Source organism: Meles meles, chromosome 17, assembly GCF_922984935.1.
Source record: "Meles meles chromosome 17, mMelMel3.1 paternal haplotype, whole genome shotgun sequence".
Taxonomy (NCBI): Eukaryota; Metazoa; Chordata; class Mammalia; order Carnivora; family Mustelidae; genus Meles; species Meles meles.
In genome coordinates this window covers 53,257,528-53,279,501 of record NC_060082.1, presented here as the reverse complement: position 1 = coordinate 53,279,501, position 21,974 = coordinate 53,257,528, and the positions used below count along the sequence as shown (strand labels likewise).

At 36.5% G+C, this 21,974-nt stretch overlaps 1 protein-coding gene across 2 annotated transcripts in view; it reads left to right on the top strand.

Annotated features, from left to right (window-relative positions):
* The window catches only part of TOR1AIP1 (torsin 1A interacting protein 1), a 40,782-nt gene that overhangs the window by 15,904 nt on the left and 2,904 nt on the right, over positions 1-21,974 (top strand). Inside the window, exons 5-11 of one of the 2 annotated variants that reach the window (XM_045982466.1) lie at positions 1,546-1,587; positions 2,384-2,470; positions 5,134-5,190; positions 8,735-8,776; positions 9,280-9,348; positions 19,850-19,894; positions 20,258-20,314. In XM_045982466.1, coding sequence (XP_045838422.1) covers positions 1,546-1,587; positions 2,384-2,470; positions 5,134-5,190; positions 8,735-8,776; positions 9,280-9,348; positions 19,850-19,894; positions 20,258-20,314 — 399 coding nt within the window. The remainder of the gene's footprint in view (positions 1-1,545; positions 1,588-2,383; positions 2,471-5,133; positions 5,191-8,734; positions 8,777-9,279; positions 9,349-19,849; positions 19,895-20,257; positions 20,315-21,974) is intronic. The other variant, XM_045982467.1, reaches the window with a different exon arrangement.

Below are 21,974 nucleotides of genomic sequence, written 5' to 3'. Positions count from 1 at the left end.
GAAATTATTCCCTTATGACCTTGTGAGAATCAGATCGCAGACGTGAAGGTTTTTAGAAAATTAACTAGCAGCATGTAAATATCAAGGGCTTAACTATTATGAAGATAATGACGTAAGACATAACCACTGATTTTTAAGAAAACATCTGTTTGCATGCTGTGGGGTTAGTTATATGAATAAAGAAAGTAAACTGTTGACAAAAGACAAGTACAGTAATACTTACATGCCTAGAAAACTCCAAAAAGGGAATGATACCTTTTTATATGAATGGAAATACTCATGAAAAAAATTTTAAGAGAATAGCACTAAGGCAAGTTTGGCTTTCCATTTTTCGTCTTGGAAAAGAAAATTGAAAAGACAGTCGCTCTAAAGATCCTAGATTAAAGTGGAATGTAATATACCAGATTCTAGCTTTTTTTTTTTTTTTTAGATTTTATTTATTTATTTGGAAGACAGATCAGAAGTAGGCAGAGAGAGAGAAGAAAGCAGGCTCCCTGCTGAGCAGAGAGCCCGATGTGGGGCTCAATCCCAGGACCCTGGGATCATGACCTGAGCAGAAGGCAGGGGCTTTAACCCACTGAGCCACCCAGGCGCTCCAGATTCTAGCTTTTGAAGAGTAGCATAGTTATTATGTGCAGTTACAGTTATACCAAAAATTTTGCAAATATTTTTCACATATTGATTTACATTTGCCACTATTATAGTAGGAATAGTTTGACCAGTGTTATATTAATATAATTAAACTGACATGAACAGAAGATTCCTAAATTTACCATATAATTTGTTGACACTTGCCTTTCACAGTAGTTTCCCCTTTTGGAAAGCAAGTACAGGTTAAGATAATTAGAGGGGAAAGCAGGAAAAAAAAACAGATTTTGGCCTTGTGAGCAATCTGATTCATGCTACTTCTCAAATGATCACTCTGCAATATTTTAGCCCAGTTAATGTAAGGCCACATTTGGATTTATCTCCCTTCAATAAAAAACCTTTCAGAATACCCCATATAAAAATACTACCTTTAAAACTTGTTTGATACATTGTGTCCATTTATCTTTGTCCAGATTCTCTGCCTCTAAGAAATAGTGGTGTTCATGAACTTGCTGGAGCTAGACGGAGTTTCTTTCCCTCTTTCTTCATTTTTGGCTATATCAGCGCAATAAAGAACTGGTTTGTCAGTTCTACCAGGATGGTGGGTTTCTTAAGAGTGTAGAGACTCTGGCAAATAGGAGAATGAGAATACAGTTAACCTATATAGGGACTGGAATATTTGTCCACAGAGAATTTAATGTTTTCTGCAACAAGTTACATTTTAGAGTTCAAATGGACCTGGCAGCTAAAGGAAAAATAAACTTTCTGATTGTAGTTTGTGTCAGACTTGTTTCTCATATAACCTAGAGGTAAATGATATATATATTTTTAAGATTTAATAGAAAAAAAGCTTAGTTGGTCTATCTTTATGTTCCCTTTCCTAAATTACATGCTCTTATGTATTTCTGAGCTTTAGCTTTTGATATTACATGTGACATGTCTGCTTTTCTTTTCTAGAAGCCTCCAGTGTCCAACAGAATGTCAATTTCTCTGAAGGAGGTATTTTCTTTTAAAATATTCTAAATCTTTTTTTTTTCCCCCATTAACATGAGGTGCGGTTTTGATAGTACTTAAGAGAGAGTAGAAAATAGTGTTTTTCTTCAGGAAAAGAAAAAATCCATGCTTATCTGAACTCATAATTGGGCGGGTAAAATAGGATAGTCTTTATATGCATTTTAAGCATCTTTTGTCTGAGTTAATAATTTTAAGCAGAGTTAATAAAAAAAGATTCTGGCATATGCTGGCCTCTGACTATGGTATTAAAATCATCATTTTTCCAAAATCAGCCTGTATAGTACAATAAAATTTAGTCCTATTTTAGAACCCACATAATCTAAGGTTACCTGCATACTAGATGTTTGTTTATGGATGTATGTGTACGTCCCCCTTTCAGAAACACAGAGGGACCTATGTATACACATGTGCGCGCCTGTACGAATCTTGTCTAAATTTACACACCGACTATATATAGCTCCCCCCATAATGTAGAACTTTTCCACTACTTAATGCTCATTTGTTTACTCTTTGACTCTATAGTAAAGCCTCAGAATATAATCTCGTACATATTACTCTGAATATTTGTTTGAGACATAATTATGTGCCTCAGAGAACATTAATGAACTCAATTTTGGCTCATAGGAAAATTTGTGATCCAGAATAGTAAGCATAATAAATAACAATTCTATATCTGATAATTCGAGAGGTCTCATTTTAATGTTGAATTATTTGTTTTTTAATCTAGATCATTAAAGCATTGAGTAAAGACTCTACTAGTGTATGATTTACTTCTTTTTAGGAGAAACTGAACAGGATGATCAAGACAGCTCTGACAGTGATATTACTACTGTTAAGGTCAGATCCGGGGATTCTCTTGATTCTGGAGGTAACATTGCTTTATATACGTATGACTTTATCTTAGGAGCTGTCTTTTTAGTTAAAATATAAAGGTATTTGTGAATTTGCTTTTAAAAAAATACTTCAAAGTATTTTATTAAAAGTTGTGTACTTTTTAGTATTTATTAAAATTACTGATTTCATGTGTGCATCTAATTAGTACTGTAATGCCATGTAACATCTAAATAAATAAGTCACTTTTTAGCCTACTTTGATATTAATGGAATAGAAGGTGCTTTTTGTGCTCAAAAGAAGAGTTATTTGTAGTTTTTTTAAAACATATAGAGAGGGATGCCTGGGATGGCTTAGTGGGTTAAGCATCTGCCTTCAACTCTGGTCGTGATCTCAGGGTCCTGGAATTGAGCCCCATGTCAGGTTCCCCTCTTAGCAGGGAGTCTGCTTGTCCCTCCACCTCTGGCTCTCCCTCCTCTTGCATACTCCTCTGTGTGTGTGTGTGTGTGTGTGTGTGTGTGTGTGTGTGTATGCACACACTTGCTCTCTCTCCCTCTCAAATAAATCTTTAGGGGCGCTTGGGTGGCTCAGTGGGTTAAGCCGCTGCCTTCGGCTCAGGTCATGATCTCAGGGTCCTGGGATCGAGTCCCACATCGGGCTCTCTGCTCAGCAGCGAGCCTGCTTCCCTCTCTCTCTCTGCCTGCCTTTCTGTCTGCTTGTGATCTCTCTCTGTCAAGTAAATAAATAAAATCTTTAAAAAAAAAAATCTTTAAAAAATTTTTTAAAAATCTTATAGAGAAACTGATCTCATTGGCATTGGTACTCATTACACCAACAGGAATGTTAGTTAGCTTTTAGGAAGTTTTAATATACCTAGGTAATTGCTTTTATCTCTGGATTGTTCAAATTCACACCAGGTCAGTAATAACAGTTTATGATCGTTCACGTGAATTTGTGTAGTAAAGGAAAGAGTTGACTGAAGAGGAAAAAATACTAATTGAGTCTTAAGAGGCTACTGAACCAATTTGTAAACTCTGCAGATAATGAATTTATATTTTAGTCCTATGAAAGAGTAATTCTGTACTTTCCCTTCACCATCTTTTGAGAATTTCTGTAATTCCTGTTTTACTTCATCGTTCCATTTTAAAAATAAGCTCATAAGCTGGCATATGGGCATTTGGTATTCTCTCTATTTTCCACCCTTCCTCATTTTCCCCCATTCTTTCTTGATACAGAAATCCCAAAGGAGATATGCACCATTCTAGCATAGTGGTTAAGAACATGGGCTCTGGAGCCTGAATCCCGGGGTTCCACTCCTCCACTACTAGGTTGGTGCCCTCGGGCCATTGTTTAACTTCTGTGTTCCTCAGTTTCCTCATCTGGGTTTTTAAGAGGTTAAATTAAGTCACATGTGCAAGCACCTAGAAAGTACCTGTCACATAGTAAACATTGAAATTCAGTGTTCTTACTAGTTTTGGTATGTGTATACACAAAGCTCTAAAAATTATAGAGACTGATTAAGCCATTCATATAGTCAGTAATTTGATACCATTGCTACTAGCATATAGCTCTTCGAAACTATGTAAACCACAGGCTCTGTGATCCCTTTAGAATTCTAATAAATTCTTAATGAAGCACATGCCCGCATGTGGAGAAAACTCTAGCTAAAGAACAAAAAGGGGAGCATATTAAGAAGAATACATATTTTCCTAGATTATTTCCTGGGCTAATTATCACAGAAGAGGTATAAGAAGAAACAAATGAGCCAAGGGGGAAAAAAGAGAGAGGGAGGCAAAGAAACAGACTCTTAACTATAGAGGACAACCTGACCAGTAGGGGGAGGGTGGGTGGGGAATGGGTGAACAGGTGATGGGATTAAGGAGAGCATTCGCTGTGATGAGCACCAGGGAGTACATGGAAGCATTAAGTAACTTAATGCTACATCTGAAACTGGTAGTATACCATATGTTAACTAACTGGAATTTAAATAAAAACAAAATGAAAAACAGATCCATTGGAGTGCAGGAAGAAAATACTAGAATTTCATGTATATTTATATTTCATCCATTTAAAATGTCTTTTTATTTTATAATAAATGCAACACGTTAGTTAATATATTATTTCAGTAATACATGTATATGTTTTGGAGATTGATGCTTGGAATTTTTTAGTAATAGAATATGGTAAGAAAAATATTTAGCTACCACCTTGAATATGTCAAATGCTCCTGCTTCCAAGATAACAATCTGATTGCTTTTGAACAGGTTTAGTTATGATTCCCATCTTTATATGAAAACAAGGTTTTAAAGAAGAGTAGACTAAAATACATAATGTATTGGCCACTTACAAGAAAAATTTAAGGCAAAATGGGTAGTAATGATTTCAAGAAGATCCATCATAAACTAAACGTTCCCAACTCAAAGCTTTTATTATGTCCCTTACCTCATGCCATGTTCCATATCTTACATTTTTGTCTTTAGGAAATGGTTAGGGAAAGAGATAATTAGTTAATTTTTTAGATACAACATGACTCTTTAGAAACTTTTTAAAAATAAATTGTGTGCCCAAGTGTTGAATTCCCTGGGGTTTTACTGAATTTCTTTCCTTCTTTATTACTCATTGTTCTCCTATAAAATATGCACTTAAAAAGTATACTGTACTTTATAGTGTACTATATTTATTTTGTTGCTGTTTTTTTAGATCAGACCACCAGATCATCAACTCAATATCCAGAATCATTTTGGCAGCCATCGCAAAGTAAGTAAAACCGTGTCTTCAGTTCTTAAAAGTCTATCTGTGTGTGTGGTCAAATGCTGTTCTTTTTTAAAGATCCTCTTTTCCAATTTAACATAGTGTTCAAAAAGAGATCTAGTAAATGCTAAAAAACTCATTCAGCAACTTGAATTTGCTTCAGTTCTGTACTTAAGCTTGAATTTAAAAAACAAGCATCTGCATTCCGTGACTTGTTGAATGTCCTTGCTTCCCATATAAATTTGTTGACTGTTTTCAGTTTAATTTAACTAATGTAGTTTGAGTCTCCTGATGTGTACATATTATAATAAGGATATAAAATTTTTTAAGAGGAAACTTTTTTTTTTTCTTATTTATTTGACAGACAGAGATCACAGAGAGGCAGGCAGAGAGAGAGGAGGAAGTAGGCCTCCTGCTGAGCAGAGAGCCCAATGCGGGGCTTGATCCCAGGACCCTGGGATCACGACCTGAGCGGAAGGCAGAGGCCCCAACCCACTGAGCCACCCAGGCGCCCCAAGGATATAAAATTTTTTATGTAGTATGATTTGAGCTCTATTGCAAAAGTTTGGAAGGTTGAATAAGTAATAAACCAAGGTATAGTGAAAAGTTAATGATAAACTAGGTGGTAGGTATATAAAAATCTTACAGCCTCACTTACAATCTTAAAAATTTTCACAATGTGTTGAGAAAATTTAACAAAAGAAAAGATTAGAAAGTAATACAGTAAAATGCTAGTAACAGTGATTTGTTCAGAATGGTAGAATAATTGGTGACATTTTTCTTTTCCTTCTGTATTTTGCAGATTATATACTGTGGATATGTATTTCTTAGGTTAAGCAGAAATCATAGTTTCTTCTCTTCTATTTATAAATCAAGTCCCAGAATTTCAGTTAATTATTAATCAACCTACAATATCCTTGTATATAAAATTTTCAGGGACTTTTTTTCCTTTCCACATCACCTTTTTTTTTTTTTTTCTTTTTTAAAGATTTTATTTATTTATTTGACAGAAATCACAAGTAGGCAGAGAGGCAGGCAGAGGTGGGGGGGAAGCAGGCTCCCTGCTGAGCCGAGAGGGATTCTCTGGGGCTCTCTCTCCTGGGGCTCAATCCCAGGACCCTGGAATCATAACCTAAGCCAAAGACAGAGGCTATAATCTACTGAGCCACCCAGGCGCCCCTCTACATCACCTTTTTTAAAATACGAGACTGTCTTACTTATTTATTTACTAAATAAATAAAGATTTTATTTCTTTATTTGTCACAGAAGGAGAAGCAGGCTTCCTGCTGAGCAAGGAGCCAGAAATGGGACTTGATCCCAGGACCCTGGGATCATGACCTGAGCCAAAGGCAGAGACATTTAACTGACTGAGCTACCCAGGGGTCCCATGAGACTCTTTTTAAAGAAAAAGTCTTTAGAAATTACTGTGTTCATAGAATTCCACTTTTTTTCACTTTTTGTATATTTAGTTTTTGAAAGGTTCTGGGTTTAAACTTAAAACTGCAATGAAACAAAAGCCACTGAGACAGGAAAATAAATCATTTGTATAAAATTACTTGCTGAATCATCTTATATCTTTGCCCTTTGTTATTCTATATCTTTGATCTTTGGACGCTCTTAAAAGTATCTCCCCTGGGTGGCTCAGTGGGTTAAGCCTCTGCCTTCGGCTCAGGTCATGGTCTCAGGTTCCTGGAATCGAGTCCTGCATCAGGCTCTCTGCTCAGCGGGGAGCCTGCTTCCCCTCTCTCTCTGTCTGTCTGTCTCTGTGCCTACTTGTGATCTCTCTCTCTCTCTGTCAAGTAAATAAATAAATCTTTAAAAAAAAGTATCTCTCTATATAAATTATGCTACATGCATACAATGGAATACTTTTTAGTTATGAAAAATGAGTACTTAGTATACTAATGAATAGGTGATCAAGATATATATCCTCAAATCTAAGATGCCATTGTTTTATGTGTCACTGAGGAAGGTAAATTATCCAGTTAAACTGTGACATATCCTTGATTATAAGATACAGATCTAGGGATGCCTGGGTGGCTCAGTCAGTTAAGTATCTGCCTTCAGCTCAGGTCATGATCCCAGGGTCCTGGGATCGAGCCCTACATCAGGCTCTCTGCTCAGCAGGGAGCCTGCTTCCCCCTCCCCCTCTGCCTGCCTCTCTGCCTACTTGTGATGTCTGTCTGTCAAATAAATAAATAAAATCTTTTTTTTTTTAAGATTTTTATTTATTTATTTGTCAGAGAGAGAGAGAGAGAGAGCAAGAGCGAGCACAGGCAGACAGAGTGGCAGGCAGAGACAGAGAAGCAGGCTCCCTGCGGAGCACGGAGCCCGATGCGGGACTCGATCCCAGGGTGCTGGGATCATGACCTGAGCCGAAGGCAGCCGCCCAACCAACTGAGCCACCCAGGCGTCCCATAAATAAAATCTTAAAAAAAAAAGATAAAGATCTAAGTCAGAGATTTTTTTTAAAAAGTACTTCTTAGGGTGCCTGGGTGGCTCAGTTGGTTAAGGATCTGATCTTGGTTTTGGTTCAGGTCATTCCAGTTGTGGGAATGAGCACTGTGTTGGGCTCTGCACTCAGTGCAGAGTTTATTTGAGATTCTTTCCCTCTCCTGCTCCCTCTCCTTCCCCTTCTGCCCTCCCACTTCCCACGCTGCTCCCTCTCTGCTTCCTCACATGCACATAGGCTCTCTCAAATAAATAAATCTTTAAAAGACATTTTAAAAAGCATGTGTCTGCTTTTTTTAAAAAGTGTTTTGTTGGTATAGACTGAAAATAAATCTGAAAGAATGTCATATATCTTATTCACTATGGTATTCCTGCCCATAGTATGTACTTAATAAATATTTATGAATTTTTAAGTTGTACATTTCTAAAATGTTCTATTTCTTGCTTTTGTATGCAGAAACAAATTGACAAATTTACTGTGACATTTGTATCAATCTGTAGAAATAACTCATTTCTTTAGGGCAGATTTGGATATTTATTTTATTATAATTGTTTGAAATATCATTTCTAATTGTCCCATTGTATCATTTTACAGTTGTCCTTAGATACCATCTCAAAACAAAAAATAGCATCTTTCTCTCCATAACTGCTTTGCAATGCCCACAACATTGCTTATATAGTGTATATTAACATATATGGACTGCCTGGGTTTATATCTCAGCTCTGCTACTCTAGATCATGTAATCTTGGACAAATGATTAGTTTCAGTGTCCTGATTTGTAATTAGGAATAATGGGATCAACCACATAAGATGTGAAAATTAAGTAAAATTATACTTCATACCTGGTAAACATTCGCTACATGCAGCCATTATTTTGATGGTATTGATCCTAAAGTTGACTTACTAATATTTAATTCTTGGATACTTTGAAGTTTAGAAAAGGGAAAAAATGGATATATCACATGTTTGGGACTGATGAAAGAAAGGTTTGATTTGGGGGGGATTTTTTGGTTTATGTATCCATATTATATAACTAAAATGTCTGTGCAGTTCTTATTTCCACATGTTGTATGACCTTATCTTTCTGGTCTGTTTTAGGTCGAGACTTCATAACTCTTGATAAGCATCCTTCTGTGCTAAGTATGTGGTTGGTTGTCTGTGCTTTTATCAGTCAAGTAATTTTGACTTTGTTAAATTTAGATTTGAATAGCATTTTAAGTAATTTTATCCTCTTTGCCTTTTAATCCCACTACACTTTGGTACCAAATGTGTAATTACTCTGTGATGCAGAAATATGTTTAGGACTATTTTACCTGAAGTAACTTATTTACAAGAATAAATGGTGAACTTTTTTCTTCTTAAGTAATACTGAAATCAAGTGCAATTATTATTGAATTCAGTCATTCTCAGACCAGAACAAAGGACTTGTACAGAGTTTTGTCTATATTTATTTGCTGCCTCTTTTACTTTAAGTAGTGGTTCATCCTTCATGGTATGATCTTTTTACATTATCTCTTACTTCCGAACCTATTGATTTTGTTATTTTTCCTCCCCAAATTCATTTTGCCTCTCTGTTGTAAATTTGTATGGTATACATTTTCAAAGTATGTGAAATGATATCTTGATATATGTATTTGCTTCAGGCTCGGGATATCAAAAAAAACCTCAGGAATGGTTTGAACAAGCCGCAAGAATAAGGGCTAGGATGCAAAGTAAGTTAATAAATCTCTACCTATCACTGAAGTAATTTTAAGTTTATTTGCTGTCTTTATTATTCAACATACAAAAATATCTAGTTCTTCAGATAGGGATTTAGACTGTGATTTCATTAATAAAGAACAGCTATGATTACTGGTTATTTCCATCTGCTTGGAGGAGCAGAAGATGGGGTGGGAAAGCCGGTGGAGGATGGGTCCAGACTTCACAAGTTGTCAGTTCTGCCTACTCTCCTGACAGTACCTGGTTTTTATTTGTAGCGGACTTTGTTTACTTTTATGTAAATAACCACTTAGAGCAACTCTGCCTGCCCATTGTATTAAGTAATAAAGATTGAAACCTACAAATAGTATATCCATGTTTAACTTTAGGGTGGATTAAATGTCAAAAAATTTGAGAAATACCATAGATAGATATGATGAAATAATCGTGCTTTGAGTTCAGTGTCTTTCATAATTTCTGTAGCTGTGTCCGCATTAAATCTTGACTGTTAAAAAAAAAACAACTAAGTCACCCTTAACCTTTTATACCTTCTTTATTCATCTAACCACAATAAATCTCAAGGTTATCAGGTACTCCCTTACTTTTTATTTAGATAATATGAAAATTCCCATCACATATCTCTTGCTCAAGAAATGCCCAGCTGTCGGGGGGCACCTGGCTGGCTCGGTTGGTGGAGTGTGTGACTCTTGATCTTGGGGTTGTGAGTTCAAGGCCCACACTGGGTGTAGAAATTACATAAAAATAAAGACTCAGGGGCATCTGGGTGGCTCAGTGGGCTAAAGCCTCTGCCTTCGGCTCTGGTCAAGGTCCCCGGGGTCCTGGGATCGGGACCCGCATCGGGCTCTCTGCTCAGCGGGGAGCCTGCTTCCCCCTCTCTCTGCCTGCCTCTCTGCCTACTTGTGATCTCTGACTGTCAAATAAATAAAATCTTAAAAAATAAAATAAAGTCTTAAAAAAAAACAAAAAATGAAAGGAAATGACAAACTGTAGTACGACAAGATTACCTTGTAGTAAACAAACCTCTGTGGCTTTGCTTTTCCATCAGCAAAGTAGTGACGGTCATAGCTCATTTTTTCCCATCAATGAATTTATATCCCACATGTAAGTTCTTGAGCCATCTAAAATTGAAAAAACATTCTATCCTTGCTTTATTGTTGGCTGTTCCATATTCCATATTCCATATTGTATGTACCTTGCTATCAGAAACCATTTCTTTGGGCGCCTGGGTGGTTCAGTTTTAAAGCGTCTGCCTTTGACCCAGGTCGTGATCCCAGGTCCTGGGATCGCATCAGGTTCCCTGCTCGGTGGGAAGCCTGCTTCTCCCTCTCTCTCCCACTCCCCCTGCTTGCGTTCCTGTTCTTGCTGTCTCTCTCTCTCAAATAAATAAAATCTTTAAAAACAAAAAACATTTCTTCTTACAGTTTGCTCTTTCTGACCTATTTATTATAAGAAAGACAAATATTAATTATTTAACTTACTAGGATTATGTTTATAACAAGTATCAAAATGTAAAACTTAATGGGGTGCCTGAGTGGCTCAGTTGGTTAAGTTGGTTAAGTGTCTGATTTTTGACTTCAGCTCAGGTCCTGATCTCTGGGTTGTGAGTTCGAGCTCCACCTCAGGCTCTGTGTTGGGTGTGGAGCCTGCTTAAGATTCTCTCTCTCCCTCTGCTCCTCCCTGCCCCTGCTTCTCAAAAAACAAAAAATTAAACCTTACTTTATAGATCTGAGAAATACATTTTTAGAAGTAAAAATGGTTGAGTTTAAGTATATACACTATATAAGTCTGGGAGATCTGTTATGTTAGTTCTTAACTATATAGTCTGGATAATTTATAGCAGATATATTTCTTCCAAGTAATTGAAGTATAGTACACATTGTTACCAAAAAAAGTTTGTATAATTTTTATTTCCTCTGATAAGACACTGTGCAAATGCAGCGCAGAAAGGAAAATAATGATATTAAAGATCTGATTGGAATGTAGAAATAGATCTTTTTAGTTGCTAAATTGATAGCTAAGTCTTAGTACTTTATCTCTTTGCATCCCTACTTTATCTTAACTTAGTGCACTTATTATGGCTTAAGTAACTGTATACTGATTAATAGCCATCTACCATATATAGTTTTGAGAGTTATATAGAAACTATTTACCAGAAGTTTGCACAGTGGGATGCAGATATCAGAATTTTTTAGACATTTAACCACATGAGGACTTTAAGAACAGTGAACACGAAGAAAATATTTTCGATGAAAGTGGAAGACTATAGTGATTGTCTTACAGCCTAACAGACTCCTTCAATCCAAAATCACTTAAGAAAGGTGGATATTAAGGAGGGCACGTATTGCATAGAGCACTGGGTGTGGTGCAAAAACAATGAATTCTGTTACACTGAAAAGAAATATAAAAAAAATTTCTTAACTGTCAAAAAAAAAGTGTTTGCTTAGCATTCTGAATTTCATATTTCATTAAGTTTACATTTCAGCCTGCTTTAGTGCTAAAAAAATTAATTTTCAGATTTAGGTGTTGAGGAACCTGGGATTTTAAATCCTTATTGTCATCCTATGTTAGCACTACTTCCCTGGGTAGACAGGTCCCAGTTTGGGTTTCTGCCTGTGTCCTACCTTTTTGGGGAAGATGGTACCACTATCTTTATTTTTCCTATTTCCCAGATGATAAAACGGTGAGAAAAGGGAAGAGTTTCTGTGCAGCTGTCAGACCTCTGAATCAGTGCTTCATCAGTGTACGTGCTTGGGCACTTCTCTAAAAGTAGTGCAGAGACACGAAAGAGAGTTTGGAGTTCGAGCTCCAGTCCCAAGTCTTCTACTTACTAATAGAGTGATCTTGGTAAAGCTCCTTAACCTTCGTGAACCTCAATTTTCTTTCCTTTAGAGATTATAGTGCCTATAATTAGGTTATTTTAATTAGCTTAGTATGTATGTGAACACAATTTTTAAGTCTAAATAACAACTGAATAATTACTAGTGTTTATTGTTAACAATATATTGTGTAATAATAATAACAACTATGAAAGAGTCATGCCCTCTGCTCTTGACATTTATAGAGTGACTGATTGTTACTGTACTCTTCAAACCGGAAAATCTTGATTTGAGAGATTGACAGTGAGAGAGAACATGAGCGAGGAGAAGGTCAGAGGGAGAAGCAGACTCCCCATGGAGCTGGGAGCCTGATGCCTACCCAACTGAACCACCCAGGCACCCCTCTGTCACTGTTTCTAATAATTTTTTTTAATAAGAGGGATAGAGATTCTCTTAGAGAATGCTCTGCCTGAGCAGTAGATACCTTATTAAGTTTGTTTCTGTTCTGTGAAGTTTATATTGCATGTTATATAATAACTGTTCTTCAGCTGTCCATCATTAAAATCATCATAGAAGAGAACTTAACAACTTTCATACATTATCTCATTTGAACTTTACAACCATGGAGTAAGATATTCAAGATAAACATTTTTTTTTTTAAGATTTTATTTATTTGACAAAGATCATAAGTAGTCAAGAGAGGCAGGCAGAGAGAGAGGGGGAAGCAGGGTCTCCACTGAGCAGACAGCCCAATGTGGGGCTCGATCCCAGGACCCTGGGATCATGACCTGAGCTGAAGGCAGAGGCTTTAACCCACTGAGCCACCCAGGCCCCAAACATTTTCTTGATGGCTTTTTTTTTCCCTAAGACAATTGTATTATGTTTCACATGTTCTTTCACTGCAGTTTCCTCTGCTGCCGTCCTCATATAATAACTTTTTTAGTCATTTTATTAAAGTAGGATTGCATGAATTTAATGTATACAACTCAGTGAGCTTAGAGATAAATATACATCTGGGAAACCATGACCATCTGGGAAACTATGCTGTAAGTATATCACCTCCAAAAGTTTCCTCCCACCCTCTTTATTTATTATTATGTGTGTGCGTGATAAGAGCACTTAACATAAGATTTACCCTCTTGGCAAATTTTAAATATACAGTACAATATTGTTAACTATAGGTGCTCTGCTTTATAGTAGAGTTTTAGGACTTACTCATCTTGTATAACTGAAGCTTTGTGCCCTTTAATACCTCCTCATTTTCTCCTTCCCCCAGAAACCACCGTTCTGCTCTCTACTTCTGTGTATTTGACTATTTTAGATTCCTCATAAAATGAAGTGTTTGTCAGAACCTACCACTCTGTTTTATATGATGCAGAACATTGTAGATTTTATATGTATTATTAACACTATTAAAAATTAGAGGAGAGGCGCCTGGGTGGCTCAGTGGGTTAAAGCCTCTGCCTTCGGCTCAGGTCATGGTCTCAGGGTCCTGGGATCGAGCCCCACATCGGGCTCTCTGCTCAGCGGGGAGCCTGGTTCCTCCTCTCTCTCTGCCTGCCTCTCCGCCTACTTGTGATCTCTGTCAAATAAATAAATTAAAAAAAACATTTTAAAAAAAAGAATTTAAAATTAGAGGATATGGGACGCCTGGGTGGCTCAGTTGGTTAAGCCACTGCCTTCGGCTCGGGTCATGATCCCGCAGTCCTGGGATCGAGTCCCATATCGGGCTTCTCCTGCTTTGCGGGGAGCCTGCTTCTCCCTCTCCCTCTGCCTCTCCCCCTGCTTGTGCTCTCTCTCTCTCTCTCTGTCAAATAAATAAATAAAATCTTTTAAAAAAAAATAGAGGATAATGTGAAAAAGATATTTGTATTTACTTACAGGTATAATGATTCATAAATTGGTAATGAAGAAGCAGCAGTATGATTGTTTTATGGTAGCCTGGTGTAACTGATTCCTTCCTAGTAGCCTAACCTATATACTAATAAAGGGATCATTATAACATTTCTATAGCATACAGTATTACAGTCATATTCATAATACAGTATTGGAAACATTATTACTTTTTTAAAAAACATTTACCTGTGATGATAGGCCAATAGGCAGTTTTTCCAGTTACTAGAGAGAGAGGTATACAGTATCCTATTTCCTTGAGAGCCAACTTATGAAACAGTAAGAAAACTGACATTATGAATTTTATATGAAGTATCACTCCTCTTGTGCCTATAAAAGAATAGGCTATCCTCTTCCATACAAGTCTTGCACACCATGTTCTACTCAGTGAATACTTTGGAGAAGACGGTGACACGGATACATCTCCTACAATTCTTGTCGTACAGTTAATTAGATTTTCACACTGAGACATTCATACACATAAAACATAAGCTCATTGACTGTACAGCGTGTTGGTTCTTTATTGTTCATTAGGTGGAAGTGCAGCATCATAAAGGTCTTCAACCTCATCTCTGTACCAAGTAGGCTGAGGAGGAAAAGGAAGGGGTTGATCTTGTGTCTTAAGGAGGCAGAGGCTGAAAAGGTGGAGAATGTAGAAGGGGAGGCAGAAAAGGCAGGCACATTCCAAAATACTCAATTTCTGTCTGATTTTTTTGCCTTCTCATATCTCAAAACATGTGTCTCCATGGCACCAACTTTCTTCCACCATTTCCTTTAGTTTCAGTGCCTCTATCAGAAAAGAGTCCAAGTTGTAAAAGAAGTCAAAGGCAGGCTTGAATAATTGGAAGCCGCCTGCCAGATTATCTAGCGTCAGTTTGTTTTCTGACACTTCTCCGTCTTCTGCCTTCATCCTCAGTGCAGGAGCACTCATCTCCATCAGGTCATCTTTTAATTCCTCTGGTGGGCTGTTTGCTCCTGAGTGTCTCTAAGATGCACATCCTTGTTGTTAATTCCAGTGTAATTGACATACAGTGTGATACATACGTACAGTGACTCAGCAGTTACTCAGAGCTTCTCCCAGAAAGTGTACTCTTAATCCTCTTCACCTGTTTCCCTCCTCCTCCCACCTACCTCCCCTCTGGTAACCATCAGTTTGCTCTCTATATTTAGGAGTCTGGTTTTTTGTTTGTCCTATTTTCTTTGTTTGCTTTCTTTGTTAAATTCCACATATAAATGAAGTCATATGGTAGTTGTCTTTCTCTGACTGGTTTATTTCACTTAGCATTATACCCTCTAGATTCGTCCATGTTGTGCAGATGGCAAGATTTCATTTGTTATACACACACACACACACCCACCCCCCAGATCTTCCTTATCTATTCATCTATCAGTGGACACTTGGGTTGCTTCCATAATTTGGCTATTGTAAATAATGCTGCAGTAAATATAATGATGAGTGTATCTTTTCAAATTAGTGTTTTCATATTCTTTGGTTAAACACCCCATAGTGGAATTACTGGATCATAGGGTAGTTCTATTTTTAGATTTTGGAAGAACCTGCATACTGTTTTGCACAGTGGCGCACCAGTTTGATTCCCATCATTAATGCAACGAGGATTATTTTTCTCCTCGTCTGTGCCAACACTTGCTTCTTGTGTTTTTGATTTTCTCCATTCTGACAGGTGTGAGGTGATCTCTCATTGTGGTTTTGATTTGCATTTTCCAAATGATGCGTGATATTGAGCATTTTTTCATGTGTCTGTTGCCATCTGTGTCTTTTTTTAGAAATACCTAGTTCATGTCTTGTGTCCATTTTTAATTGGGTTATTCGTTTTTTTGTGTGTTGAGTTATAGTTCTTTCTCTATTTTGGGTACTAATCCTTTATCAAATATGTCATTTGCAAATATTTTCTCCTATTATGTAGGTTGTCTTTTAATTTTGTTGATTTCCTTTGCTGTACAGAAGGGTTTTTTTATTTTGGTGGAGTCTCAATAATTTATTTTTGCTTTTGTTTTCCTTGCCTCAGGAGGCCTATCTGGAAAACAGTTGCAGCAGCCAGTGTCAGAGACATTATCACCTGTGCTGTTTTTTACGATTTTTGTGGTTTCTGCTCTTACATTTATTGAGGTCCTTAATTCATTTTGAGTTTCTTTTTGTAGATGGTTTAAGAGAGGGGTCCAGTTTTATTCTTTTGCATGTAGCTGTCCAGTTTTTCCAACCTTATTCGTTGAAGAGACTGTCTTTTTTTTTTTTTTTTAAGATTTTATTTATTTATTTGACAGAGAGAAAGAGATCACAAGTAGGCAGAGAGGCAGGCAGAGGGAAAGGGGGAAGCAAGCTCCCCGCTGAGCAGAGAGCCCGATGCGGGGCTCAATCCCAGGACCCTGAGACCATGACCTGAGCAGAAGGCAGAGGCTCAACCCACTGAGCCACCCAGGCACCCCAAGAGACTGTCTTTTTCCCATTGCGTATTCTTTCCTCCTTTGTCAAAGATTGACTGTATAATAATGAGTTTGTTTCTGGGCTCTTTATTCTGTTCCACTGACCTTTATATCTGTTTTTGTGTCAATACCATACTGTTTCGTTTACTACAGCTTTTTAGTATAGCTTGAAATACAAGATCTATATCTTGAAACCCTTCACCCCTTACCTTTTCTGCCACATCCATGATCTCTTTCATGATTTCCTTGATTGACTGTATTGTAAATCCTCTGAGGTCATACACATCTGGACACAGTTTTCTTTGGCAGGAATTTATTGTTTTGGGTTTGATGGCTTTTTCTGTAACACCTATGGCATTATTAAAGTATATACTGTCAGTTTTATGCAATTATTAATACTGCATCTTTATATTCATTTACATTTCTTTCAGCTGCAAATGGCACCATGTATAGTCTGTGTGCATAAATTCTGATAAATTTTTAACTTTTGTCATTTGTGTGTATTTTATGATAGCAAATGATAGAAGAGTATCTACATATATTTTATGTGTTCATGAACTACCTTTTTCTTAATATTTGAAAATACTTATAGGCTATCCATTTCTACTGTAAGTTTTTTCGAATTTTTCCAAATCTTTAAAAAATTTTCCAATGTATTTATTTTAAAAAATAAACATATGGGGGCACCTGGGTGGCTCAGTTGGTTGAGCATCTTCCTTCAGCTCAGGTCATGGTCCCCGGGTCCTGGGATCGAGCTCCGCATCGAGCTCCCTGCTCAGCGGGGAGACTGCTTCTCCTTCTGTCCCTCCTCCTATTTGTGCTCTCTCTTTTTCTTTCTCTCTCTCTCTCTCAAAGTCTTTTAAAAAAATCCACATATAAGTGGACCTGCACAGTTCAAACCTATATTGTTCAAGGATTAAGTGTGCATGCCACATTTTTTATCTGTTCATCCATCAGTAGATGTTTAGGTTGCTTCCATGGCTTGGCTATTGTGAATATTACTGCAGTGCACATGGCCACACAGATTATCTCTTCAAGGCCCTCATTTCATTTCCTTTGGGTATATATCCAAAAGTGGGATTGCTGGATCATACGGGAGTTTCATTCTTCAGTTTCTGAGGCGCCTTTATACTCTTTTCCATAGTGACTATAGCAATTTAAATTCCTACCTACAGTGTACAAGGGTTCCCTTTTCTCTACATCCTCTGTGCACACCTTGCTCTTGTTTTTTGGATAATAGCCATGTTAACAGGCGTGAGGTGAATCGTACTGCGATTTTGATCACATCGGTCATCCTATTTTTTAAGTGTGCTATAATCCCATGGTCTGTTTTTGCTTTTGTTTCCTGTGTTTTGATGTCATATATAGGAAATCATTGCCAAGACCAATGCCAAGAAGCTTTTCCCTCTCTTTTTTTCTGAGAGTTTTACGGTTTGGGGGTCTTTTTTTTTTTCCTTAAGTTTTCTTTTTTTAAGCAATCTCCACACCCAACATGGGGCTCAAACTCACGAACCCAAGACCAGTTGTCACATCCTCCTCAACTGAGCCATCAAGGCACCCCTTCTTTGATTCTTATGTTTAAGTCTTGAATCCATTTTGATTTTTTATGTATGGTGTAAGAGTCCAATTCATTCTTTTGCTTGTGGATATGCAGTTTTCCCAGCACCATATATTTTAGGAGACTGCTCTTTCCCCATCATTTATTCTTGGTACCCTTGTTAAAGATCACTTGAGCATATCTGCATGGTTTTATTTCTGAACTCTGTTCTCTGCTGTTGGTCTCTCTGTTTTTATGCCATTACCATACTGTTTTGATTACTCTAGTTTTATAATGTATTTTGAAGTCAGGAAGTGTGATACCCCCAGCTTTGTTGTTGTTTCTCAAAATTTCTTTAAACTATTTGGAATCTTTTGTGTTTCCATACAGATTTTAGGGCTGTTTTCTATTTCTGTAAAAGATGTCATTGGAATTTTGATTGGAATTGTCCTGAATCTGTAGATTGCTTTGGGTAGTATAGACATTATAAGAACATTAATTCTCCAATCCACGAACATGGGTATCTCCATTTAGTTTTGTCTACTTCAATTTTTTTCTTTAAGATTTCCTTATTTGAAGAGAGAGCATGAGAGGGGAGAGGGTCAGAGGGAGAAGCAGACTCCCTGCTGAGCTGGGGACCTGATGTGGGACTCCATCTGGAGCTCCGGGATCATGACCTGAGCCAAAGGCAGTCACTTAACCAACTGAGCCACCCACGTGCCCTGTCTGCTTTAATTTTTTTATTACTGTTTTATAGTTTTCAGTGTACAAGACTTTCACTGCCTTGTTTAAGTTTATTCCCAAGTGTTTTATTCTTTTTGAAATGGGATTATTTTCTTTTTTTTTTTTAATTTTAATATTATTATAATTATATATTATTATATTATATATAATATATATATTATATATATATTATATATTATATCATTATATGTATAGTACAGTATTATAGTTTTATATTATTATAATTATATATTATTATAATATCATATATTGTTTCATTCGATCTTTGTGACCATAGAGTAAGGTATTCAAGAGAAACATCACTTGATGGAATTTGTTTGTTTTAGTAAGAGTTGTTAACTTTGGTGACCTAACTTAGAAGTTTCTAAATAATGTAATTTCTTAGGCTAAACCAGTAATTATAGAATATACCTTTAGAATGCAGATTGATGTCATTTTGTTTCATTTGAGGTTTTTTTGTCGTATGACCAAAAATAAGACTATTTATATATCTTAGCAGTGCTAATTTTATACCTCTAGTTTAGTCTATTGTTTCTCAAATGAAAGCTCTTGGCAAACACTTGGAAGGTCATTTATAGATACATAAGTTACAAAACTCCAGGCAAATGATGGGTAGCAGTATTGGTAAATAATAGGTCATGCAAATTAGTAACTCAGCTTCTTCACCTTCTGAACCCTGTTCTTCCATTTCTTCTTTCTTTTATGTTAAAATCTGTGGTCATGCCAAGAAGTATGGAGGGGGAAGTAAAGAGTTAAGATAGTTTTTGTTTGCTAAACTAATGATAGAAATAGAGATTTGGTGGAGTCACGATAAAATTATTTTTTAAATCTGTGGTTTAACCACAAACCTAAATAAAACTGAATTGTCTATCAATAGAAATGGTGAAGAATTTTTAATTTAAAAAAATATTACTCATACTTGAAATGATCAGAGGCACCAGAGTAAATATTTGTTTCAGTCTGAGGTAGAGAATAGGATTAACATTGCATTTTACCTAAAAGCCTTGTCCAGTTAGCTCAGTAATCCATAATCCATATTTTGTCCTTTTTTCCCTCTTACAGTATCATCTCCAGGCAAGAGCTCAATATATGGCAGTTTTTCAGATGGTATAACATGTTTTCTTTTCTTTTAGTTGTGCTCATTTTCTTTGTTCTCTTAACTTTGTGCCATAAGTTTCACTACTTCCATTAAATAATTTGGGTCAAATACCTTAAGGCTTTCTCACAAAACAAATGTATTTTATGCTTTATACCAGACCCCATGGCATGCTGTGAATAATTATGAAAGAAATAACTCTTGAGTCTCAAGGAGCTGTCAGTCTAACAGGCACTTAGATTTTCCACATTTTCTTCTATTTCTGGCTGATTTCTGCCTTATATTCTCTTGGTGGAATTTGTATTTTCTTTCTCTGTTGGAAATATTTAAATTATGAACCATAAATTGATAGTCTTTATTATTCCTACCATTAGATGACAGCATTCAGAAATCAGAGCTTGGAAACCAGTCTCCTTCAACCTCTAGCCAACGTAAGTTTGTGTATTCAGTTTCTATTAAATGAGTTTCTAAAATTGATCGTACATAATTGTTTTAAACTTTTTTAACAGCAAAAAATAATGCTGTTTGAAGAGTTGTGTTTTAAGCACCTAGGAAGAAAAAGTATATATTTTACTAGCAGTGAAATTCTTTAAGGACAAACTATATGAAACAACATCTGGTTTTCACTTTCACGTAATTAACCATAAGACCAAAGTAAAAGCAGAACTACTAATACCAATAGCCAGGTGAACCTTGCTGTGTCAAAAGAAAGATGGCACATGGCATGATGTAATAGGATTACCCCAGGTTTTAGAGTCCACAGACCTGTATTTGGATTGGATTGGACCACTTAACCTTCTGTCACAGCCTTCCAGCAAGTTTCTTTAATTCTCTAAGCCTATTTATTATCCCGAAGAGTACTAAGAAAATAATTTCACAATGACTCTCACTTTGGTCTCAGTACTACTTTCCACTAGCAAAATGAGTACCTTTAAAGAACTCTTTTAATGTAATATGGGCTAAACCTATCCATATTTACCTAGAAATTAAAATTGAAAAACTTTAGAAATTGAAATTAAATTTGAAATTAAAATTGAAAAACTTTAAAAATACTTATTTTTAAATAATTTAGTAAGAATAGTGACAGATTGCTTATATTTTCTAATCTCTTCAATGTCTGGCTTAATAGAGCTGGATTCTCATATCAGCTTCTGTATTCAGTCTGTAAATATATTGTTTTGGTTGTGGTATATAGAAAAATCCAGCTTTATACAGATAATGTAGATATTCTCTTTTGATTCTGTCCAAAACTCAAAGCATTACTTAACATGTAAGATCTGAAACCAAATTAATGAATTTTTTGTGTTCTATTACATTAAAATTGGCCTTTCTTGCACTTTGAATGGAATATCGTGCACTGATCATTGGGAAAATATTGGTTCACTAAATTATGTAGATCTTCCAAATGTTGACACATTTCTAATACAGTATAAAAAGATCACATTTGTTAATATCACCACCAATCTCAAAAGAAAAAGTCTTTAAGAAAAAGAAAAAGTCTTTCAGGAGCTGTTGAGTTTATAGTGTCAGATACAGTATTTCCACAATCCTAATTTTCACTTTAAACTGTGAATTTTATAATTGGCAACAAATATTGTCAGTTGTTTTCCTAGAAACAACAGACTCACTTTGTTCATTTTCAAGAAAATGTCTGGCAAATAAATACTCAGGTCTGACTAACCATAGTTTGTCCCTTGTTTTGTGTGTGTGTGTGTGTGTGTGTTTTAAGATTTTATTTATTCATTGACAGAGATCACAAGTAGGCAGAGGCAAGCAGAGAGAGAGAGGGAGGGGGAAGCAGGCTCCCCGAAGAGCAGAGTGCCCGATGCGGGGCTCGATCCCAGGACCCTGAGATCATAACCCGAGCCGAAGGCAGAGGCTTAACCCACTGAGCCACCCAGGTGCCCGAGGAACATTTCTTTAAGAAAGTAAATTACTGGGGTGCCTGGGTGGCTCAGTGGGTTGGGCCTCTGCCTTCAGCTCAGGTCATGATCTCAGGGTCCTGGGATCGAGCCCCGTATCGGGCTCTCTGCTTAGCAGGGAGCCTGCTTCCCCCTTTCTCTCTCTGCCTGCCTACTTGTGAGCTCTCTC